Below are 26,302 nucleotides of genomic sequence, written 5' to 3'. Positions count from 1 at the left end.
TATTTTAAAAACAGTATTTTGAAAATAATAGTGAAATATTTACATCTTTGTTTCAGATCATTGTCTTCAGTTGAAGAAAATGATAATATGGTTGTGCTTGTGGATATTACTTTGAAAACATATCTTTCTCTTTTTTCTTCCTCTCTCTATGTTTCAGCAACTCAAGTGTCAGTGGCTTAAAACTGGGCAGTTTTTTTTGAGTTCCGTGACATACAATTTAGCATGGGACCCTCAAGGTATTGAGCAATTATCTTTAGAAATTATGAAAAGTTAATATTTGTTTTAAGTGTATGATTACAATGTGATATAGTCTACCATAATAAGAAGATGATCAGTAGTATTCTCTTTTTGCTAGTGAATGAGTATACTTTTTTCTTTTTCATATACACTGCTTTGTACAGTGCTTAATTTACTGTTAGTTCTGTGCTTTCCCCCGCTATTTTTGAATGTTTTGTTCCAAGAAACAATGATGATTTCTTTCATTAATTAATGTGCTGCACTTTACTCTTACTGTGTTTATTAAGAAATAAAATCAGAAATAAAACAAGATAAGAAAAACCCTATCTCACTTTGGTATTTGTATTTCGGGAAATTACTGTCTTTAATATTGAAAGTTTAGAAACTTTTGATGATAATGGCTGTTGTCCCTTTTTACATTCACAGCTAGTGAGGGTAATTTTAATAGTTCATGTAGAAAAACAAATTTCATTAATCTTTAGTTATGTCTTATATCCTGAGAATATTCTGTGTTGTATATATTCTGTGTTGAATAGTCTGTGTTGGGGTTTGTTTTGTTATTCTACTTCTGTTGTTATTTTTTTTTTAAAGTTTTACCTGATAGACAATAGCTCTTTGTCAGGAGGCTTTTTTTTTTTTGTTCTCAAGTTTCCCTCAAGTTTTCTTGTCAGTGGATTCTAACTTTTAAATGGATATACTCCACAAGTGTTTTTCATAGACAATATTGCTTATTTTTCACAGAATAGTTTATACACCTAAGCAGAAGCCCGCATGTGCGTTTATTTCTCTAGATAATCCTTGCTTATTCATCTGAACATTCTTTAATTTTCAGATAACAGATTGTTGACAGCAACTGATTCTATTCAGTTGTGGGCTCCTCCAGGGGGTGACATTCTGGAAGAGGAGGAAGAAATCGATAATAAAATTCCTCCTGTTTTAAATGATTGGAAGTGCATCTGGCAGTGCAAGTTAGTGTCTAACTCTGTTATGTTCATTAATTAAAAAAATGCTTCCTGAGATATGTTCTTAGAAGCCTAGAAAAATAGACTTTTTCTAACCAAAACCCATTATAACATCATCCTTTAATCTGTGCTACAATTGATTGTTTTAAAAAAGGATGAAAGTATTTTCATAGTTAATAACCTCAGGACTTGGGTTGAGAAGGTTGATATGTAGGAATTATTCATTAATGCATGAGATATAGGTGGGATAGGGAGAGGGAAGATGTGAAAGTTGTGAGACACTCTTTCAGGTGGAAGGATTATGTGAAGGGATCCATTAACAACATGGAGTATGTGAAGGGATCCAACTAGCCAGGGAAGATGATGAGCTCAGTTTTCAAAATGTTACATTAGGATGTTGGTGGGGCATGTAGGTTGCGATATCATTTATGCATGTTAATTGCATTCTTTTTTGGCTCCCCAAAGTGAGCTTTGGATTAGCTTTAATGAATTAATTTGTATTTTTAGGGAGGTGAAATACTTAGATTTATTTTTAGAGAGGTGAAAACACTCTTGTTTTGATGATGTTATGAAAATCTTTTTTTTTTAATTAAAAAAAATTTTTTTTGACCATTTATATATATAGTGTTCCAGATTTTAAAAATGCTAACTGTTCAATTTTGTTTTTTTAGAACCTCAGTATCTGTACATTTGATGGAGTGGTCCCCTGATGGTGAATATTTTGCTACTGCTGGAAAGGTAAAGGACCAAACAAAACATAAACAGAAAAAACAAAACAAAAGTGTTCCTTGTTCATTCTCATTTTCAGTTTTTTCATCTGTAAAATTAGGATAATCCTACATTACAAAGATGGCCTGAGGAATAGTGATAGTTTTTGTAAAAGATCTGCTATGTTTCCCATAGGTAGTTGGCGTTTGGGAAATAATGGCTATTATTTTTATTCTTATTTGACCCTTATGAAAATTTATGGTTTTTAAAATTAATTTTTAGGTTTAAAAAATAGCATATGTACATAATTTGAAAAGTAAAATATTACTACTAGATTTACAATGAAAAGATGCACTCCCTTCTTCTAACTCTTAATTCCTGTGTCCTAGAGGCAGTGATTCATAAAATTGCAGTTTAGTATTTCTTTACATATTCTTTAGTAACTTGATTATGCTCCGATTTAAAATTTTTTTTATTTCTTTTCCTTTTGGTTTTATGTATAATTTCTGGCCATGCTACTATGGAGGCTGAGACTTTAGTTCTCTAGCTGATGTCCCAACCTCATCTCCACTTAGCACATACACATATTCACTTCCCTTCCTCCTGTCTTTCTGATATAAGCAGCTCATAATATTTGGGAAAATCACTATTTATTATTCACATTATTAAGAATGTGTAAAAGATTTTTCATGGAATAATTACTTTGGTGTTAGTAATTACTTTGTTTTACTGTTTGCTTAGTTTTCTATATACCTAATTCATCCCTCACACCTCTGACATTCTTTGGATCTTCTCTCAGTATAATCCCACGTAGGAGGTATCCTGGAAATGTCTGTTCTCTTTGCTCCAATCTGGCTTAGTTGTTCTCTGAGTCTAAAATAATAGAGCTCTCATATCAGGATTTTCTTTTACCAGCCTCGGGAGATTCTCTTTGCCCATCTCCTTTGTTAAATTCCCTGTTACTTCACGTCATTTATCATCTTCTTTCCTTGTTTTGATGGAGATACCCTCCAGTAGGTTCCTGAGAAAAGATGAATGGGAAAAAAGCATTTTTGAGGCCTTGCAAGTCTGAACAGTTCTTTCTTCTTTGTTATGCTTTATTTTATTGGGCATAGCATTGGGTTGGAACTAACTTTCCTTCAGAATTTTAAAAATCATGCTTCTGTTGCCTGCCAGCTTCCAGTGTTGCTGTTTGAGAGGTATAGTGCCATTATGACCATGCTCTCCCAGCTCTAGCTTTTAGAGGTTTTAAGAATGTTCCCCTTATCCTGGTGTTCTAAAATTTCAATATATCGTGGTATGGGTCAGTCATCTATAAATATTTTAGTATGTATCTCTAAGGGATAAAGACTTTTTTTGTGCAGGCAATCTGATGTGCCTGTTCAGTCTGAAAACTCATGTCCTTCAGTTCAGGGGGACTATTTTATATTATTCCTTTTGTGTTATTTCCTTCCTTTCGTGTTCTCTTTTCTCTCTTTCTGGATCTCCCCTTATTCAGATGTGGATCCTTCTATACTGATCCTCTAATTTTCTTTTCTTTCCCCCCCTCGTCATTTTTTAAAATTTTTTTTTTGTTTATTTAAATTCTGGGTGGGGTGTTCAGCTCTAACTTAGAAATAATTTTTCCCTGCTATCACATTTTTGAGTTTCAAGAATATTTTTCTGATTCTATGAATGCTCCTTTTTAAATACATAATATTTCCTAAGTATAAAATGAATATATGTAAAACTTATATATAAGATAATAATTAAACAAGTGCACATGTATGTACCTGCTACCCAGTTGAGACAAAGGACATAAAACTAATGGGTTACTATTTTCCTCTTGCATCTCCTCATTTTCCTCTCACCTATGCAACCGGAATCCTGAATTTTATGTTTTATTTCATTGCTTTAAAAAAAAAATAGTTTCACAGGTGTAAATTCCCAAAGAATATAATTTTTATTTTTGAATAGTTTTGAACTTATAAAAATGATACCATATGGTTATTGAAATATACCTTTAAGATATTAAAAAATAAATTTGTGACGATATCAATTATGTACTTCTTAGTTAATGTATTCATTAAGAAAAAATTACATTTAAAAATCACAGATTAAAGTTTAATTGTATTTAGTTGTTGTGTATGAATTAAAATTTCCATATTATACTTTACAAGGCAAGGATAGGTTTTCCAAGAACATCAGAATTCACCCAAGGCTTTTTGAGTTAATCTTTAGTTGTAGAACACTCAACTGTTTTGTGGTTGAACGATTACTTGGCACAGAGGTAGTTAGTTGCTCAATAGTTGATGACATTATAGACAGGAAGACTGTATAACATTATAGACAGAAAGACTGCGATCATGTGCGGTTTAGCAGTAAACTAATAAATAACGGTTTCAATGTAGTGAGGAGTGTAAAAAATATTTGGAGGTATCTGCAGCAGCTGTCGTGTAATATTAAAACATCTGTGATTTCTGTTAGAGACAAAGTCACAAGTACTGCTAACATCATTTTGGTATGTTTATATTCATAACTGAACTTTAGCATTTCCTTCAATTAGCAGTTACAAAAATAGAGAAGTAATCTTTTTCCCCTACTCAAGTTCATTGTAACTCTGGGTCTTGGTTTTCTTGGTTTCTCAAGAAGCAGACCCCCAGACCCCCTCGAGTTCAAGTAATTAATATGGGCAATGCTCACAAAAACATATACTGGATTTGAGGCAGGGAAGTGAAGGTGCTTAAAAAAGAGTGTATTATCATGCAGGTGATTAACAAGATTAAATCTCTGGCTAACTCTGGGAGTTAGTGGTCCTCACAACATTATGTTCCTCACACTTGTTCTTCAGACACATCACACATACACACATGGGTTGAAGGCTGGTGAGAGCAGAGCATTAATTCTCAGCACTTACAAACAATTCCTGGAAAACTCAGGCAAAGATATGTGGCTGCTGTCAACTGGAACTGGCTCACTAAAATGCTAAGGCATGAGAGGATACAGTTGAGGTATCAGAAATATTTTTTATATCTTGAATTCTATCTGCAGGTGCCTTGGGTCAGAAGACCTCAGAACCTCTGGCCTAAAATCTGGACATTTAATTTTTTGCCTTCCACATTTAGATCTAAAACCTACGTGGAATAGTTTTTAGGTATGGTTTGAGGAAGAGGTCAGGTTTCACTTTTTCTGTATGGATATCCAGTTGTCCAGCACAATTTGTTGAAAAGCCTCTTGTTTCTCCATTGCTCTTTATTGCCACCTTTGTCAAAATCAAATGTCCATACTAGTGTGGCTCTGTTTCTGGATTCTTTTCTCTAGTCCACTGGTCTTTCCTTGTAGTAATGCCACCTTCGTTGCTATAGCTTTTAAATTGTCTTGATATCTGGTAGAGCAAGTCTTCCCATCTTGTTTTCCTTCTTTAAGATTATCCTATCTATTTTTGGCCCTTTGTATTTCCATATAAATTTTAGAATGAGCATAATAAATTTTATAAAACAAACAGAAAACCTCTTGTGATTTTGATTGATATTTCATTGACTCTATAGATCAGTTTTGGGAGAATTGACGTCTTTACAGTTGAGTCTTCTCATCTATGAACATGATATAGTCTTTAATTTAGATCTTTTTACTTCTCCCAGTAAGGTTTTATAATTTTTTCTAGAGGTCCTAAATATCTTTTGTTAGATTCATGCCTAGGTATTTGATATTTTTGATGTCAAAAATGATATGAATGGTATCATTTTATAATTATTACCGGTATATAGAAATGCAATTAATTTTTGTATATTGGGTTTATACCTAGCAATCTTAATAAACTCATTAATTCTAACAAGTCCTCTGTAGATCCTTTTGAATTTTCTATGTGCATAATTCTATTATTTGTGAATAATGGCAGTTTTATTTCATCTTTTCTAACTTTTAAGTGTTTTGTGTCTTCTTTTTTTCTGCAGTATCTAGGACCTCCAGTATAGTGTTGAGTAAAGGTGGTGAGAGTAGGTATCTTTTCCTTGTTCCCAGTATCAAAAAGATGCCTTTCACTGTGTCGCCATTAAGTGTGATATTTACTGTAGGTGTTTACTATAGATACTGTTTTTCAGATAAAGGAAGTTTCCTTCTTATTTGTAGATTGCTAGGATTTTTCTTTTTTAAATCACAAATGATGTTGAATCTTAGCAAATACTTTTTCTGCATCTAATGATATTATCATTATTTTCTTATTTAATAAGATGAAATATGTTGGACTTATTTTCAAGTGTTAAATAAATCTTGTGTTACTGGAATAATCTCAACTTGATTGTAATGTATTGTCCTTGCTGGATTTGCTTTGCTAATATTTTATTTAGGATTTATGAGATCTCTGTATTAAAGTGAGGCTTGGCGAATAATTTTTCCTTTTTTGTACAGGTATACCTGGTTTTATTGTGCTTTGCTTTCTTGTGCTTTGCAGATAATGTGTTTTTTAACGCAGTGAAGGTTTGTTTCAACCCTGTGTTGTCAGATGATGGTTAGCATTTTTAGTAATAAAGTATTTTAAAATAGTAAGGTATGTACATTTTTAAAGATGTAATGCTATTGCACACTTAATAGTTTTTCTCAAACTTTTTTAGATGTTCAGCCTTTTTTGTTTTTCTCAGCCTTTTTTGTTTTTAATGTATACATTTAACACTATAGATTTCCCTTTAAGCTTAGCTTTATCCCATAAGTTTTTTTTAATTCCATAACTTTTGATGTGTATTATTTTTATTATTATTCTAAATATAAATTTTTATGATTTTCAGTGTGATTCACTTTTTGATTCATGGGTTGTCCAGAGTATGGATTAGAGTCAGGCTCAGTTGTTTTGGGGTGATGGTGGATGGTGCAGAAGTATTTTATTGGCGGTGACAATTTTATTTTGCGTTATTAAGTAAAACTTATGAGTAATTTTAGACTAATAAATACTGATACTGTTATGATAGTGACTGGTAGCTGTTGACTGTTACGTACCAGAAACTGTGCCTTCAAAAGCCTATGGGGCAACTGTTTTACAGAAGGGGAAACTGCAGTTTAAGAACTTCCCTGAGAATACAGAGATAGTCAGAAGGTGGAGCTGGGATTTTAACCCAGATGTTTTAGATTTCACAGCACCAAAATCAGCTGGCTTTGTATTTCATTGAGAAAATATTTATTGCAAATGCATTCGTAGGGATGCTTTGAGGCCTGGGTTGAGTATGCATTCTTCTAGGAAAGGTTCGTATAGTTTCTGCCAGGCACCTGGGGGCACACACAGTTTAAACTAAATTCTCAGCTTGGAAGTTGTGCCACACAGTGTGCGCTTGGGTCTCATGAGGCCTGTTTTGTCGTTACAGATGCCCAGCGGAGACTTTTTCCTTCACTCAGAGTTCAGGTGCAGATGAACCCTTCCTTACCATATTCCTTTACAGAGAGGGTTTTTTTCTTGATTTCATCCTTTCATTTAGGGATAGTCCTTAGGGGTCTTTTTCTTTGTTTGTTTGTTTTTTATGGTGTTATGCAGGCACCTCTGATCTGACTTATCACCTTGCGTGAACACCGTGTGTTGTCTCTATGTAGCTACTGTATTTTAAACTGAAGCTCTATGCCACTGGGTGTTGGTAGAGTCCCATATGACAGTCCATGCTCCCACTTTAGCATTTGTGTACTATGGATTCTTACCTGAGAAAATAGATGTAATCAGAAGAGAACTTTGATAAACTCCCACCACCTAGCTGTATCTGTTCATCTCCCTACATCTGTGCATGTATGTTCTGCCTTCCCTTGTGTTGCCATGGATGAATGGTCTGCTTTTATACAAGGCCAGTTCTTCCACTTGTAAACTAGATTCCGTTTGTCCTTGCTTATTCAGGGACCTCAGTATTGCAGTGCTCTCCTCTCTTCTCAATTAGTTTTCCCTTCTCCATTGGGGCATCACATTAGCATATGTTATGGACTGAATGTTTGTCCCCCCTCCCCATTCATATGCTGAAGCCCTAACCCCGCAAAGTGATGATCTTTGGAGATGGGACCTTTTGGAGGTTAAGGTTAGATAAAGTCATGAGGGTGGCCCTCATGATAGGAACAGTACCCTTATAAGAAGAGATACCAGAGAGCTTGTTCTCTCTCTACTACATGAAAACACAGTAAGAAGGCTGCTGTCAAAAAGCCAGGAAGAGAGGTCTCACCAGAACCTGACCATGCTGACACTCTGATCTTAAGACTTCTGGCCTCCAGAATTGTGAGAAAATAAATTTCTGTTGTTCAAGCCGCCCAGTCTATAGTATTTTGTATGGCAGCCTGAGCTGACTAATACAGCACAGCATAGCGAATATGCTATAATCTTGCCCATTCTAAAACAAACGAACAGCAACAATAACAAAAACCATCTCTTGACCTTCTCTCTCAGTTTCTGTTAATTCTGTGCCCTCCTTATAACACCTCGAAAGGGTTGCTTATAGCTGCTGTCTCCAAGTTTTTCTCCTCATTTTCTATTGCAATTGTTATTCTCTTTACCCAGAAAAATCCTTCCCCCAGAGACCTGCGTGGCTTTTCCCCTTAACTTCTTAAATGTCACTGTCTCAGTGAGGCTTTACCTAAGCATCCCTTTAAATTGCATCTCACCTACCACTGTACTTTCTATTCCCTTTGCCTGCCTTAATTTTACTTGTAACACTATCACTAGGAGTTTGTATTAGTTTTCTGTTATTGCATAACAGAAATCGCCACAAACTTAGCAACTTAAGACCACACATTTATTATCTCAGCTTCCGTGGGTTTGGTGTCCGGACATAGCTGGGTGCCGTGATCAGGGCACTTTTGGCTGCAATAAAGGTGTCAGCTGGGATGAATTCTGACCTGGAGACTTGACTAGGGCAGAACCCTTTTCCAAGCTCACTCAGGTTGTTGGCAGAATTTATTTTTTTGTAGCTGAATGACAGGGCTTGTAGTCGATTTCCCTCATACATTCTTAATGTTTCTGATTATCTCCTTTTGCTCACCCAGTGTGTGACGTTTGCCTCTGCCGTGTGTTACAGCTGGCTAAACTTTGAGACTGTTTTAGGATATATGGTCGTTTGACAGGGTCACTTGTTGCTTTAAAAACTATTAATGAGCCATGAAAGATGATCTTTATTCATTGTCTAAACATCTTCTGATTATTTGAACTCCCTAATGAATCTGAAAGATACCTTTGTGCTTCAGACAAAAATATGTAAAAAGACTAAAAGTATGTCCTCTTAAATGGAGCAACTAGATTTTAAGCTCCTCAGAGGCGATTCTGTTTGTGCACTGCATAATGCCTAATACATTTTTTCTCTGAATTTTTATTGCACACAGCCTTAGCAATTGATTATTGAGTATGTTTTTTCATTGTATTAGTCATGTTCCGTTAAGCTTTTTTTTTTTTTTTTGCGGTACGCGGGCCTCTCACTGTTGTGCCCTCTCCCGTTGCGGAGCACAGACTCCGGACGCGCAGGCTCAGCGGCCATGGCTCACGGGCCCAGCCACTCCACGGCACGTAGGATCTTCCAGGACCGGGGCATGAACCTGTGTCCCCTGCATCGGCAGGCAGACTCTCAACCACTGCGCCACCAGGGAAGCACCCCCCCCTTAAGCTTTTAATGTTCAATTCTCCTAAGAGCTAAGTGTTTCACATTTCTGAGGGAAAGATAAGAATGCCTTTGAGATTGACATATATAAAATAGATAATAAGAACCTACTTTATAGCACAAGGATATATATATATATATCCTACTATATATAAAATAGATAACTAATAAGAACCTACCGTATAGCACAGGGAACTCTGCTCAATACTCTGTAATGACTTATATGGGAATAGAATCTAGAAAAGAGTGGATAACTGAGTCACTTTGCTGTACAGCAGAAACTAACACAACATTGTAAATCAACTATACTCCAATGAAAATTAATTGAAAAAAAAGAATGCCTTTGGGGGTTAATAAATTATGTCGTGGATTTTAAAAACTTATTTCTTCACTTTTTTGAGAAGATAACCACATCCAATTAAGATGATCTTAATAAAACGAACAGAAACTAACTTTGTAATGTTGGCTTCCTCTCCTCTTCAATCTGTTCTGCTGCTGTTAATAAAGCCAAGTTTGTCTGACTTGATGAAACAGATGGTGACTGTGATCTACCACTAGAAGGCATTTTCCAGAAGCCTCTGCTACACATGACAGAATTTCAACTCAGGTGTTTGGGGATTCAAATCCAATTACCTTCTGGATTTTTAATATTATAGTTCATTGAGTACTTTTGATGGTAGGATCTATTTTTTTTAAAAAAAAAATTTATTTATTTATGTATTTATTTTTGGCTGTGTTGGGTTTTCGTTGCTGTGTGTGGGCTTTCTCCAGTTGCGGCGAGCCGGGGCTACTCTTTGTTGCGGTGCTCGGGCTTCTAATTGCGGTGGCTTCTCCTGTTGCAGAGCACGGGCTCTAGGCACACGGGCTTCAGTAGGTGCGGCACACGGGCTCAGTAGTTGTGGCTTGCGGGCTCTAGAGTGCAGGCTCAGTAGTTGTGGCGCATGGGCTTAGTTGCTCCACGGCCTGTAAGATTTTCCCAGACCAGGGCTTGAGCCTGTGTCCCCTGCATTGGCAGGTGGATTCTTAACCACTGCACCACCAGGGAAGTCCTGTATATTAATTTTGTATCCAGCAACTTTACTGAATTCACTGACGAGCCCTAGTAGTTTTCTGGTAGTGTCTTTAGGATTTTCTATGAACAGTATCATGTCTGCAAACAGTGACAGTTTTACGTCTTCCTTTCCAATTTGTATTTCTTTTCTTTCTTTTTCTTCACGGATTGCTGTGGCTCAGACTTCCAAAACTATGTTGAATAAAAGTGGTGAGAGTAGACATCCTTGTCTTGTTCCTGATCTTAGAGGAAATGCTTTCAGCTTTTCACTGTTGAGTATGATGTTAGCTGTGGGCTTGTCATATATGACCTTTATTATGTTGAGGTAGGTTCCCTCTATGCCTACTTTCTGGAGAGTTTTTATCATTAATGGGTGTTGAATTTTGTCAGAAGCTTTTTCTGCATCTATTGAGATGATCATATGGTTTTTATTCTTCAGTTCATTAATGTGGTATATCACATTGATCTGCAGATATTGAAAACCCCTTGCCTCCCTGGGATAAATCCCACCTGATCATGGTGTATGATCCTTTTAATGTGTTGTTGGATTTGGTTTGCTAATATTTTGTTGAGGATTTTTTTTTTTTTTTTTGCGGTACGCGGGCCTCTCTCACTGTTGTGGCCTCTCCCGTTGTGGAGCACAGGCTCCGGACGCGCAGGCTCAGCGGCCATGGCTCACGGGCCCAGCCGCTCCGTGGCATGTGGGATCTTCCCCGACCAGGGCACGAACCCGTGTCCCCTGCATTGGCAGACGGACTCTTAACCACTGGGCCACCAGGGAAGCCCTGTTGAGGATTTTTGCATCTATGTTCATCAGTGATAATGGCCTGTAATTTTCTTTTTTTGTGATATCTTTGTCTGTTTTTTGTATCAGGGTGATGCCAGCCTCATAGAATGAGTTCAGCAGTATTCCTTCCTCTGCAGTGTTTTGGAATAGTTTCATAAGCATAGGTGTTAAGTCTTCTCTAAATGTTTGGTAGAATTCACCAGTGAAGCCATCTGGTCCTGGACTTTTGTTTATTGGGAGTTTTAAAATTACTGATTCAATTTCATTACTGGTAATTGGCCTGTTCATATTTTCTATTTCTTCCTGGTTCAGTCTTGGGAGTTTGTACCTTTCTAAGAATTTGTCCATTTCTTCTAGGTTGTTCATTTTATTGGTGTATATTTGCTTGTAGTAGTCTCTTATGATCCTTTGTATTTCTGTGGTGTCAGTTATAACTTCTCCTTTTCCATTTCTGATTTTATTGATTTGGGCCCTCCATGGTATGTGTGTGTATATACACACAATGAAATACAACTCAGCCATAAAAAAGAATGAAATTTTGCCATTTGCAGCAACATGGGTGGACTTGGAGGGCATTACACTAAGTGAAATAAGTCAGAGAGACAAATACTGTATGATATCACTTATATGTGGAATCTAAAAAATACGACAAACTAGTGAATAAAACAAAAAAGCAGACTCACAGATACAGAGAACAAACTAGTGGTTACCAGTGGGGAGAGGGAAGTGGGAGAGGGCAGTGTAGGGGTAGGGGATTTTAAAAGGGGGTTATTATGGGATTATATGAAATCGTGTGTGTGAAACTTTTGAAAATTGTAAAGCATTATATTTGTTCAATAAAAAATACTGTTCATGTTTATGAAGTTTATATCTGAACACTTTCTAAAATTTCTATTTTTTAAAATTTGAATGTAACTTAAAATACCTTGGTTTTTTTCAAAACCATTTTTCTTTAATAGAGGATTACTCTTTTGAGAAAAAAACTGGGCTTTCTAAGAGCTAAGGTGAGAAGAATTTTTGAGGAGGGTGATTTTGGCGGGAAGGGAAGCAGCTGGCTACAGAATGTTCCCTGAAGCTTTTCCTCCTCTTGAGAGCGTGCCTCTGTACCTAGATTTAGTGTTTTGGTTATTTAAGGATTGGCTTATTGACCTTTATTCCCCCCCCCCCCTTTTTTTTTGCGGTACGCGGGCCTCTCACTGCCGCGGCCTCTCTCGTTGCAGAGCACAGGCTCTGGACGTGCAGGCTCAGCGGCCATGGCTCACGGGCCCAGCCACTCCGCGGCATGTGGGATCTTCCCAGACCAGGCCACGAACCCGTGTCCCCTGCATCGTTAGGCGGACTCTCAACTACTGCGCCACCAGGGAAGCCCTTTATTCCCCCTTTAACATGGAAATATCTTTACTTCTTTAACATAATATGTATTTATTATTAAGAGGAACATGCAGAGAAAATGAAAATCTCCAGCCAAATAGCCATACCCCCAGTAAAAAAAAAATGGCCACTGTTCTCTGTTTAATATATATTCTTTCAGACTTTTTGATGCCTTTGTAAACCACACAGAAGTGTGTGTGTGTACATATTCTTTAAGCTGATTTATTCACTTACTGTATCATAGATAGATTGATGTGTCAATACAGATATATCTTTTCTTTTTAAAGGCAACATAATTTGCCATTATATGAATGAATGTATACCATAGTTTAACTTAACCAGATAACTATTAATGAACATTTAGTAGTTCTCATTTTTTTCTATTGCCATTAAAAATGAACATCCTTTTATATAAATCTTGTTATGTCTTTTTTATAATTAACTTTATATGGTATAATTAAACCATATGTAATTAACCTAAAAGGTATAATTAACATAAAATGAAATTATTTTTTAAATGTGCAGTTCAGTATATTTTGACAAATTTAAAGACCTATGTAATCACCACCACGATCTAGTTATTGGACACTTACACCATCTCAAAAGGTTTCCTTTTGCTTCTTCCCAATTAATCCTTACTCCTATTCCTAGTTCCAGATAATAAATAGCTGCTCTGCTTTCTATCACTATTGATTAGATTGGTCTTCACTAGAGTTGTATGTAAATGAAATTGTGTCGTATACTCTATTGTGTCTGAGTTCTTGCACTTAGCACAGTGTTTTGCGATTCATCTGTGTTGTGTGCATCAGTAATTTGTTCTTTTTATTTGAGTTGTATTCTGTTATATGGATATATCATAATTTGTTTATCCATTCACCTGTTGATTGACATATAGGTTGTATGGAGTTTTAGGCTAAAATGAACAAAGCTACTATGACCATTCATTTGCAAGTCTTTGTATAAACATTTCACTTCTCATGGGTAAAAAATACCTATGCGTGGAATTGTTGAGTCACATGGTACGTTACAAAAAAGTACCAGGCGCTTTCCAAAGTTGTACCATTTTGCATACTCACCAACAATTGAATAATATCAGTTGCTCCACTTTCTTGCCAACATTTGGCATTGTCAGCCTTTTTAATATTAGCCATTCTAATAGTCTGGGTAGTGGTGTCTTATTGTGGTTTTCATATATATTTCTCTGATTTCTAATGATGTTGAGCACATGCTTATTGCCTGTCTGTATACTTTTTTTTTGGTAAAGTGTTTATTTGTCCTTTGCCCATTAAAAAAATTGGGTTTGTTTTCTCATTATTATAGAATTATGAGTTCTTTCTATATTTAGTACAATTGAAAGATAAATCTATTATATATATTTCCTCCCAGTCTGTAACTTGCCTTTTAATTTTTTTAAACAATGTCTTTTGATGGGCAGAAGTTTTTAATTTTGAAGAAATCCAACATCAATTTTAAAAAATTGGTTTGTGCTTTTTGTGGCCTAGATTTAAAAAATCTTTGTCTACCTTGAAATCACAAAGATATTTTACTATGTTTTCTTTTAGAGGTTTTATAGTTTTGACTTTTACATTTTGAGGTGGTTTTTTTGCATTTGATTTGAAGTCAGTTTTTCCCCAAAGGTATATCAAGATATTTCAGTGGCATTTTAAAAAGGCAATCCACTCTCCATTGAATTTCCTAGACAACTTTGTTGAAAATCAGTTTTCCATACATGTGTGGATCTGATCCTGGCCTCTCTGTTTTGTTCCATTGTGATATGTGTGTGTGTGTGTGTGTGTGTGTGTGTGTGTGTGTGTGTGTGTATCCCCTTACGCTAATATTATGTGTCTTGATTATTGTGGCTTTATATTTAGTTCCAAAAACAAGTAGTTTCCTCTAACTTTGTACTTTTCTTTTAAAATATTTTTGGTGGTGTCAGTCCTTTGATTTCCATACAGATTTTGTCAGTTTCTACAAAAAAGCCTGCTGTGATTTTGATGCTATTTATATACATTGTATCTCTATAGAACAATTTGGGAAGAATTGTACATTAGTAACATTTGGTCTTTTTTTTTTAATTTTAAAATAATTAATTAATTTTTGGCTGCTCTGGGTCTTCGTTGCTGTGTGTGGGCTTTCTCTAGTTGCAGCGAGTAGAGGCTACTCTTCGTTGCAAAGTGCAGGCTTCTTATTGTGGTGGCTTCTCTTGTTGCAGAGCGGGGGCTCTAGGCGCATGGGCTTCAGTAGTTGTGGCTCGTGGGCTCTAGAACGCAGGCTCAGTAGTTGTGGTGCACGGGCTTAGTTGCTCCACAGCATGTGGGATCTTCCCGGACCAGGGATCGACCCGTGTTCCCTGCATTGGCAGGCGGATTCTTAACTGCTGCGCCACTGTGGAAGTCCCACATTTGGTCTTCTTATCTACGAATGTGGTATGTTTCTCTTTTTATTTAGGTTTTCTTTCTCTTAGCAGCGTTTCATAGTTTTCAGGGTACACAATTTAAGTTTATCTTCCTAATGTAAAAAGCATTTACAGAAATTACATTGCTAATTATTGTTAAATATAGAAATAGAATTGATTTTTGAATTTTGATCCTTAGTCTTATTACCTTGCTTATCAGTTCTAGCAGCCTTTTTGGGTAGTTTTCTTAGGATTTTGTGAAAAAAGACAATTTTACTTCTTCCTTTCTAATCTGTATACCTTTTATTTTTTTCCCTTACCCAATATATTGCAAGTACTAGGACCTCTAGTACAATGTTGAGTAGAACTGATGAGAGCAGACATTCTTGTATTGCTCCCAATTTTATGGGAAGAGCATTGTCTTGCACCGTTATATATGATGTAAGTTGTAGGTTTATTGTAGAGTCACTCAACTTGATCATGTTGTATATGTTCCCTTTTATTTTTCCTATTCCTATATGCTGAGAGTGTTGTTCTCCCCCATGAATTAGTGTTTACTTTTGTCAAGTGCTGTTCCTGCATATCGTGAGTTAATTATGTAGGTTTTCTTTTTCATTCTGTTACTATGATGAAATGCAATTACTGATTTTTCCAGTGTTAAACCCACTTCACTTTGCTGGGATAAACTCCACTTGGTCACGATTTGTTTTTTTTTTTAATATGCTGATGGATTAGGTTTAAAGGTGTTTGCGTCTTTGTTCATGAAAGATATTCCTGTATAGTTTTTTTATGTCTTTGGTTTTGTTATCTCGGTAATAATACTGCCCTTATACAATGAGATCTTTTCCTCAATTTTCTGAAACACTTTGTGAAGGATTGGTGCTATTTCTTCCTTAAATGTTTGGTAAAGTTCATCAGTAAAGCCACCTGGGCCTCAGATTTTAGTTGTAGTTTTAGGGTTTTGTTTTCTGGTGAGAAGACTTGAAATTGTGAATTCAGCATCTTTAATAGATGTAGAGCTATTCAGGTTTTCTATTTCTTCCTTTGTCAATTTTTTTTGAAATTGTCTTTCGAGGGATTTAACATATTGTAGGATCTGTAGCCATGTCCCACCTTTCATTCTTGGTAATGGTAATTTGTGTTTTCTCTCTAAATATTTTTGGTCTTTCTAGATAGATTATCAATTTTATTGATCTCTTCACAAATAGGTTTTGGATTCATTGATTTCTCTATAATTTTTGTATTTTATTTCATTGGTTTTCATTCTTCTTTATATCTCTTTAATATGAGTTCTCTTTGCTCTTATTTGATGCTTCAGGTAGAAACTTAAACCATTGGTTTGAGACCTGTCTTCTTTTCTGATATAAGCATTTAAAGCTATACATTTCCTTCTAAGCACTGATGTAGCTGCAACTCCCAAATTTTTATGTTTTGCTTTCATTTTCATTCAGTTCAACATATGTTAAAATTTGCTGGGCTTCCCTGGTGGCGCTGTGGTTGGGAATCCACCTGCCAGTGCAGGGGACACGGGTTCAATCCCTGGTCTGGGAAGATCCCACATGCCGCGGAGCAACTAAGCCCATGTGTCACAGCTGCTGAGCCTGCGCTCTAGGGCCTTCGAGCCACAGCTACTGAAGCCCACGCACCGAGAGCCCATGCTCCACAACAAGAGAAGCCACCACAATGAGAAGCCTGCACACCACAATGAAGAGTAGCCCCCGCTCACCTCAACTAGAGAAAAGCCTGCGTGCAGCAACAAAGACCCAGTGCAGCCAAAAATAAAATAAATACATTAAAAAAAATTGTCTTGTAATTTAGAAGTGTTTTTGTTTAGTTTATAAATATTTGGGAATTTTCTAGCTATCTTTCTTGTACAGATTTCTAGTTTAATTCTGTGTGGTTTTAGAGTTTTAGGTAGTAACATGACAATGGTGAGGCTGCTTCATTTGAGGGGGAAGCTGGCGGGAATGGGAAAAGGGGCTTGATTGCTCGGCTTGTGGAGGCTCTCTGACTTTCCTTGATGACTCCTTAAGGGCTCTCAGGTACCTCAAGGGTTTTTGTGGTACATAATCTGAAACTACTGCCATAGGTTGTGCTGTAAATTTGAGAAGGTGAAAGTGATGCTAAGGTGGAGAAAGTACTTGGAGGAAAGCAACTAGTGCACTGTTAAGTGGTTGTCTCAGAATAAGTACTTAAAGAGATTTGTTGTGTAATTCAAATATCCAAATAAATGAGACCTTAGTGGAAACATACATTATGTAGTATAGATTGAGAATGAATACTAAGATGGAAAAAAACAGAAGTGTTTTGTCTAGTCCAGGTGAAAATATTTGGACCTATACATAATTTCATTGTTTCTTAGAGATTGAGATTTTTACATAAATGTTTTTTATTTTCCTTCATGTACACCATAGAGGATGAAGCACTATAAAAGAGATAGTTCCTGTTAAATAAGATAAAATTATTTAGGCCTTTAACAAAATTCTTCGAACTAAGTAAAATGATAAAGTCAGTGCCTATTGTTATACCTTTAAATTTCTTAAGTGGGCATAGAAGTGGTTCCCAAAAACTGCCTAGATGCCCTCTCATCATTTAGAGTAGGAATCAGAACACTATGGCCCATGAACCAAGAATGGATTTTACATTTTTGAAGGGTTCTAAGAAAAAAAAAAAAAAACAACCCAAGGAGAATCTGTGTCACAGGCTGTGTGGTCCACAAAGCCTAACTTACTTGGCCTTTTACAGGAAGAGTTTGCTGAGTCCTGATTTAGAGTAAGAAGCAATTCATATTTAAAAAGGTTTGTCTCATCCTTTCAGATCTCTTCAAAAAGGAGAAGATGATAACAGTGACAGATAACATGGCTTCTTTCTTTCCAGGCTAGCATCTGGTTCCAGAGTCTTTTCTTTACAGTGACCCTTGTGTATTGAAGTGGGGGAATTTGGCTTCAATCTCTGTTTGAAAAGTACCTTTGTGTAGAGAAGATTAATAATGAGCACACTGACCATTTATTTCTCAAGAATGGTATTATTTAGAATAATAAACATCATTTTAGGTTTAGTTTTGTATTATGTATAGGTCACATTTTAGTTTTTATATATAGCTTAATTTTTTTTCACACACACACTGTATTTTATTTTTACAAGAGATAAACTGACACCAATATAGCTTAATTTTTAAAGCTGCTTTGAACCACTTAAATTTTGAAATGTGTAGATACAAATTAATTTTATATTGGCCTATATATTTTCACAGGATGATTGTCTTTTGAAAGTGTGGTACCCTATGACTGGTTGGAAGTCTTCAATTATACCTCCGGATCATCATGAAGTGGAAAGGAGACAGGCGTCTACCCAGTTTTCCTTTGTCTATTTGGCACATCCGCGAGCTGTGACAGGTTTTTCATGGCGTAAAACTAGCAAATATATGCCCAGGTTAGACAACTGTGTCATAGAACTTCATTTTGTATTACTTATATGTTTATAGAAATAATGAAAACAAAGGTCCTTTTAATTGACATGGTGGCAATGAATAGCAGAGGTTCTGGGCATCAACTGCCTGACTTCAGATTCTGCTGTTGTTACCAGCTTCGTGAGCTTTTGACTAAATTTCTTAAGCTCTCCATGCCTCTGTAGAATGGGGGCCGTAGTAGTACCTACCTCAGAGAGTTGTATGAGACTGAAATGTGTGAGTGAGTGTGAATGCTTATACAGGCCTTTGCACATTGTGTGTGCCAGGGCAGCGTTAGCTGGTATTGTCAGTATCAGCAGCAGCAGTAGATTCCAGGAAGGAGACGTTTGCAAGTAACAGGAAAGCACACACTGAGGGAGAATAAAACATAGTAATAAACTGTCAGTAATATGCATTCTGGGAAGGCATATCATATACATACAGTGAATAAAGTGGCCAAGTTTTTCTTATCTTAGGGCTATCAACAGAAACTTCTCAAAGGATTTATTATAAGTTTTTCTTCATTGTTACAGCCATCTCTTAAAAGTGTTTAGAAGATAAAGCAAACTACAAAACAGCTCATACCAATGATTCCTGTATTATATATACAGTTCTAAAAATGCTTGCTTAGAAATCTGTATTCATTCTTGAGGAAGGGTTATTTCATCTGCTAAATATATCTGAGCACTGTTTGCACTTGATGGGAAATACAGCACACCTATTATGGAGGTGCTCAGTAAATGATAAAATGGGGAATATATACATTTTTGGAATCTAGATAAAAGGTTACTCTAAATCTGTTTAAGTTATTTGCATCTATGGAAAACATTTGCAGAACACTTTACCTTTGACTGAGTCAGATTGTATGTAAGCATTTTTTTAATGGGAAAATTTTTTTTTTCACGATGAGTGGTTAAACCACTTCAGCTGCTTGATGCTGTGACATTTTTGCTTAACTTAATGGAAATTGATTTATAGTTTGAATTTATAGTCTCCTTACAGTTTTATTATTAATAAGTTTGTTTACCTATTTATAACTGTTTAGATTATAAGAAGGATAAAACAAAATGCTGGAACTACTGCCATAAACCACATAGTTTAATTATAATTAATGATCTTTTATTATGGTCATTCTGCAAGTTGTAATGACAGAAATGTAGGTTTTCTTTTGATGTTTACTTTGTTTTGTTTAGGAGATACTAATCCTCCAGAGCCTTGTTTTCAAGCAGCACATGTATAATCTGGCATTAATTTCTGTTTCCTTCGTCAGGACCATTTCCTAGTTTTTATGATGTTCACAGCCGTACTGTGCGTGATTTCAAGCTCTTCCATTGATACTCTTTCTCCACACAATGTAATTTCTAAAGCAATTGGAAGCATACTATACTGTCATTTAGTTTAGCTGTTCAAGACATAAGTTTAATGAATTAAGGTGAGTGTCAGGGACAGTTAGGTTGTTCTTATTTTATGGTAACTGATTGCACCCTATGTCCAGCCTACCACCTTGCAGGTCTGAGCAGGTAATAAATGGGGTTTGGTAAGAGTGTGAAATAGTCAGTAGAAATCCATTATCATTATTGGAAAAATAACTACACATAGATCATACTGTTTTGCGTTAATGTCATCTTTAAGGATGAAGAACTAAATATTAATAGCCTTTAATTTTTCATGTTATTGATACTCACAGTAACTTTTGTTCATTTCTCTTTATCATTAGAGGTTCTGTCTGTAATGTGTTATTAACTTCATGCCATGATGGTGTCTGCCGGCTGTGGGCAGAAACCGTATTACCAGAAGACTGTCTTTTGGGTGAGCAGATTTGCGAGACTACCACTTCCAGCACTGCCAGCAGCCTTACTCATGCTGGAAGTCACAAAGACGGAGTACAACATGCTCTTGAGGTACTGTATTATTTAAAATGGTAAATGAATCTTGAAGATAATGTGAGTATGGTGGGAATTCATAAGCTAAGTTGCAGATGGTGCATGGTATACATAATGACGAAATTAATGGCAAAGAATTCTCACTTATTTTATGTCACTTAGAAGACAGATATAGACAGTAATGATCTCAGATATGTAGTCTAGATAAATAGTATAAATTTAATTCTTCCAGTTTGCATGTTGAGTGTGAAAATCTATAGGAGTAGGCAACTTTGATTAATAAAACATGTAAAAGTCTTTGAAATTGGTTGTAATTAAAAATGTTTTGTGGGGAATTCCCTGGCAGTCCAGTGGTTAGGACTTGGTGCTTTCACTGCTGGGGCCTGGGTTCGATCCCTGTTCAGGGAAGTAAGATCCCGCAAGCTGCGCGGCGCAGCAAAATAAATAAATAAAATAAACCACAGCAATCTTTAAAAAAATAAACAGATTAAAAATAAAAATATTTTGCTTTTGTTTCACGAGGATTAAATTTTACATTTATTTTTCTAATTAAATATGACTATTATGAATAAGAATAAAGGTGTTGTTAAGATATTAAGTGAACTTATATAATTGCACAGTTTTCACGGTTTAATATTTTGAAAGTGAAATAATTTTTCTAGTTTTTAAATACTATATATAAAACAAAAATGCTTTCTAAGAAATTAGATTATTTATAATATAGTATGAACTGTTGTGCCCATTATGATTAGCGAATAAAATGAGATAAACACATTATTAAAAATTACCAGAAATTTATTATAGTAAACCTAGATTGCTAATTTTCTTAATTTTTCATGTGACTTTATTACACAAAGAGTATATGCTTATTCTAAAATTAGATTAGGAAAAAGAAAAAAATGTAGAGTTTATAATCCAACTATTCCAATATGTGTTTGTACATTTTTTTTTATTTACAAGATTGAGATCATATTATGCAATAATGTTTTATAACTTGCTTTTTATACTTAATGTGTTATAAACATCTCTGTACATAACTAATTATACTTTTACATTGCACGTTTACATTAACACTTTAATGGTTGCATAGCCAAAATGGTTTTGCAGTTTTGGCGAGCAAAAATATTTTGGGGGTTTAATAGGCTAAGGATGTGGTCCTTTAAAGTTTTATGTAAAGTAGTCCTGCTCTGATGCTCTCTGTGATTGGGCACTATTTATACAGTTTTTTCCAACATTTAAAGCATAAATGAAATTAAAGCACAAGTCAGAACAGTTAGAGTTATGTTTTGCTATTGATTGAAAATTAGTGGGAAAAAGTACTTTATTTACTAGATGTTTACAATAATTTATATATATTTGTATAACATTTTATCTTTAAATTACATATGAGCTTTTGGAGACTAAGGGCTTTTAGATATCTTTATATCCTCCATGTTATCTAATATATTTCTTTTCAAGTGTTTGTTAAATCGAATTATTAACTGCTACATAAAATAAAAGAAAAAATAAAATGTAATCAGTGATTTGACACATTTTTGCTGCCTTTTAATAAAATGTTGTCAATTAGTAATGTTAAAATTGTTTTTAATAGAAAAAACCTGATTATCTGACTTATGAGCTATTTTGCTTTCTAATGTCCTTTCCTATAAAACCCCTAACTGCAAGGTCTATATAATTCTATATATACTTAAATTATACATTTTGTTCCTAGGAGAAGATAACTGACCAATATAGCACAGCCTTGGCAATCTAATTTAAAATAATGATAAATGTCAAAGATTGAGTGAAACTAATTTGATAGGTATAATCAAAGAAATAACTGGGGAGACCAGAGACAGAGGACACGCCATAGAACTGACACTGTTTTTCACATGAAAAGGGACAAGGGCTGTGGAATTGAAAGGAAGGACCAGATGTTTTATTTTACTGCAGAAAGAACTGAGAGGATGCCACATTTTATTTCATTGATTGCAAGGAACAAAGGAAAAGAACGGTATATTATTATTAAGCACGGTATTGTTAAGTGACAGAATAAGGAATTGCTGTGTGGTGGGGTTATGGTGTGGAGAAAAGATTGTGCTGAGAATTGACATGGTCCCGTGTCAGAATAGTTCAGATGATGGAGTATGCCAGTACAGAATTTTTATCATAGGCACATATCTCAGTTTGAACAAATTCCACAGGTCAATACTTTCATGGGGTCTTTCCTGGCTACTCTTATCTAAGTTAAGGTTCCCCTTGTTATTCTGTATTTTTGTACCCTCTTTTTGTCTTTATAATAGAGGTTATATATTAGATTATTTAGCTGGCTATTTAGTTCTAAGTGAGAATTTTGGGGAGGAATATTCTTCCTGGTAGGAAGATTTGGAATTTTTTTTTTTTTACACCCTTATGACTAGTAAATTTCGTCTCAGTACTGGAATATCCTGAAAAAACTAGACTTTGGACTCCTAATCTTTATAGGGGTTTCTGCAGATAATAAGTGTTTTTGAGCAACTACTGCCTTGAACTATAAAATTTGCAAGACCAGTGGAGAATATATTAAGTTGTTCTATTGTAGTTAAAGTTTCCCTTAAGATGGTCAGGTTTTACAGAGAGGAAAATTGTAAAACCCTTAATAATCAAAAGTACTTTGATCAGCACTTATTTTACTTCCTAGACTTGGATTTAGTAATTATTTTTCTATTTTAGACAATACACCATTTGAAAAATTTAAGGAAAGGACAAAGGAAGTCTTCCATTCTTGTAACGCACACTGAATTAATGCATGACCAGATGGCAACGCATGAGGTTCAAAGACACATTTCCCATCACGCAAATGTACTATGTCATTTTCACATTGCAGCGAGCATCAATCCCGCCACAGGTAAAGGATAGTAAAGTTTTATTTCTTATCTGCTGAAATAAGATAAATAAATAGAAAAGTGGGACTACTTTTATAACCTGTTTCTAATTTTATGCTAATACTCCATGTTTCCTTTTAAAATACTTCTTAATTGGAACAGAAATATAAGGTGCCATTTCTTAAATTGAGACTGTGTGATCCTCAGGGAATAACTTCAAATAAGTATTTTTGAGCACCATTGTTTGTCTACAATATGGCAAAGTTTCTAAGTAATTAGAGCTTTAGTTGAACCTGGAGATGAACACAAGTGGTGGCAGCCTGGTTAATTAGTGTGATTTCCCACCCTTTTGTATTTTCACTATTATTCTTTCTTCTCAACTCTTCTTTATAACTTTATCAAAGTATATTTTTGCATAGTTTTCCTTATATTTCAGCATATCTTGTTTTGTACCCTCATAGACTTTCTTGTCCTACACTTCGGGAAAGGTAGTGTTTCTTCTAACCTTGATGTTTTCTTTTTGCTCTTTTCCTCCTATGTCATTGAGAAGTATTTTGAGGCAGGTTCATTGTTGGCAAGAGCATATTTAAAGCTTCTATTTAAGGTCATTGTTTTCTTTCTGCATGAAAAACATATGACAAGGCCTATTAGTTTCATATTACATTGCTGGAAGAACTATAGTTGTATAAAGTTATAGTTACATTTTATTGAAATGGAAGTCTATTGCTTCAGGGTGCAGAGGATTTTATTTTTAAATGTTTATTTATATAAAGATAAGTATTTAGCAAATACAGTTCCAAAAGAGTGTTATCTGGATGCTTCCCCCCCAGTCTCTTTTTCTTTCTATTGAATGGATTATTTATAATTTGATTTGGGATTAAGGAGATTTTTTTTTTTTGAATTATACTGTTTTACGTGAACTGATCTATAGCATGAATTTCAGTTACGCCACATGGAGAAAATCTGCTATACTTAGAAATTTGCTTGCCTTCCTGTGTTCTTTCTTGGCATTATTTTTCCCCGACTTTTGAGGAAAGTTTAAAACAGTCAGAAAAGTTGGAAGAATAGTACAGTGAACACTCATTTCACCCACTTTGATTCAACAATTGCTAACATTTTGCCAGTTGCTTTATTCTCTCTGTATATACACACATATGTATGTTTATATGTGTGTGTGTGTGTGAGAGAAATTTTTTCTTAATGTTTTCAAAGTAAGTTACACATATCATGGCATATCACCCTTACATACTTCAGCAAGTATCTCCTAAGAATAAGGAAATTTTCTTACATAATCACAATATCATTATCATACCTAAGAAAATTAGAAATAATTCCATAATCTCTGATATTCAGTTCATATTTAAATTTCAGTCATCTCAAAAATGTCTTTTAGATTTGCTTTTCTGTTTTGTCTTTCTGTTCCCTCATCCCCAAACCAGGATTCAATAAAAGTTTGTGCATTTGGTGTGTTTCGTTTTTAAATTAGTAATTTAATTCCGTATGTCTATGCCATTAGTTCATTTACCATTAAATTCAATTAAAAATTTCAAACCGTGCTAGAGTTATGTTTACTTTTTGTTTATCACATTTTCTGTGTAATGGAATTAGTCTTTATAGGCACATGTAATATTTTAAAAGACATTAGAAATTCACATTGAAATTTTATCTTTTTTGATTCCACAGATATTCCAAATGTCTTGGTTGGCACTGTATTTAACATTGATGATGGAAATGGGGGCTTTGTAGTTCATTGGTTAAACAACAAAGAATTTCATTTTACATCATCTACTGAAATATTTATGCAGCAATTACGAAAACTTTCTGAAAAGCAGGTGGATCATGAAAACGACAAAGGAGATAGAGAAGATGAATGTTCACAGGAGGAAAGAGAGAGGGGTTTACATATGAAACTAGACCATGGTTAGTATCCTGTGTTCAGATTTTTCTTTTTTACAGGCTGACAGCTTTTTGTGAAACCACCTTTGGTTTGTAATCTTTCCTTCCTCCCCTCCTTCCTTTTCACTTTTCCATTCATTCCACAGGTCTTTACTGACCATCTACTATGGACCATCTACCATCTAACTTTGCTTTGTTATAACATATTGCTTTGAGTAATGTATTACTTTGGAAGCCATGCTTTTGGTGGGGGTAACAGGTTTTGCTAATAATGGTAATAATAAAGATAATGTGATAGTGTGAATGAAATTTTGATTTATCTAAAACTAAGAAATGTAGTAATTTTCAGTTCAGATCAGAAAAGAGTTTCCTTCCTTGGTTTTTTTTCCTGGCCATAAGTTGTAAAAGGGATTCATGATTTCTAAAGTTAGTATGCTATTTATTGATAGTCTAGTATGTAAATGATTTTCTGTAGTATAGTCTAGTATGTAAATGAATTTGATAGTCTAGTATGTAAATGAATTTTTTATAGTATTTCTGTTAGTATGTACTGATAAATTTATTTTCTGATTTAGAATTATCCCTGGATAGAGAATCTGAAGCAGGTACAGGATCATCAGAACATGAAGATGGAGAAAGAGAGGGAAGTCCTAGAACCTGTTCACGACCTAGTGTACCAATGCCACTGCCTACAGTCCTGCTTGATCGGAAGATCGAAATGCTGCTAACTGAATGGAATAAGAATCCTGACATGCTTTTTACTATACACCCGGTAGATGGTACCTTCCTAGTGTGGCATGTAAAGTATTTGGATGAATATAATCCTGGAATATTTAGACAAGTCCAGGTATATTTTACTGATGAAGCAATTTTTACACTTCTTAAAAAAGTAAAACAGTTGCTATTCAGATTTAGCAGGTTTTCAGAATACTCGATGATTTTATTTTTGATAAGCAACTGAGAAGAGAATAACTTGCTACCAAAGGTGGTCAATGACCACAGATTTTATAAACTTGATTAATTTAAGTAAAATGAATTTGGCTTTGAAATGTGATAGTGAGTACTTGAATGTATGTGTATTCATTTTTTCTGGGAATTCACAATATTTTGAATAAACTTAAGAAACTACCCTAAAAAT

The 26,302-nt window shown here is 35.0% G+C and overlaps 1 protein-coding gene across 6 annotated transcripts in view; it reads left to right on the top strand.

Moving 5' to 3' along the window:
• DMXL2 (Dmx like 2) overlaps positions 1-26,302 on the top strand; it is a 162,644-nt gene that overhangs the window by 42,369 nt on the left and 93,973 nt on the right. For 4 of the 6 annotated variants that reach the window (XM_067747048.1, XM_067747035.1, XM_067747046.1 and 1 more), the window contains exons 4-11: positions 158-236; positions 1,070-1,205; positions 1,871-1,937; positions 18,348-18,526; positions 20,260-20,443; positions 23,117-23,291; positions 24,952-25,188; positions 25,740-26,011. In XM_067747048.1, coding sequence (XP_067603149.1) covers positions 158-236; positions 1,070-1,205; positions 1,871-1,937; positions 18,348-18,526; positions 20,260-20,443; positions 23,117-23,291; positions 24,952-25,188; positions 25,740-26,011 — 1,329 coding nt within the window. Of the gene's footprint in view, positions 1-157; positions 237-1,069; positions 1,206-1,870; positions 1,938-18,347; positions 18,527-19,837; positions 19,975-20,259; positions 20,444-23,116; positions 23,292-24,951; positions 25,189-25,739; positions 26,012-26,302 lie in introns of those variants that run through there. The other 2 variants (XM_067747051.1, XM_067747059.1) reach the window with 2 other exon arrangements.

This window comes from Pseudorca crassidens, chromosome 1 (genome assembly GCF_039906515.1).
Source record: "Pseudorca crassidens isolate mPseCra1 chromosome 1, mPseCra1.hap1, whole genome shotgun sequence".
Classification (NCBI taxonomy): Eukaryota; Metazoa; Chordata; class Mammalia; order Artiodactyla; family Delphinidae; genus Pseudorca; species Pseudorca crassidens.
The sequence above is the reverse complement of the archived record's forward strand: the minus strand, read 5'-3'. Positions and strand labels throughout refer to the sequence as shown.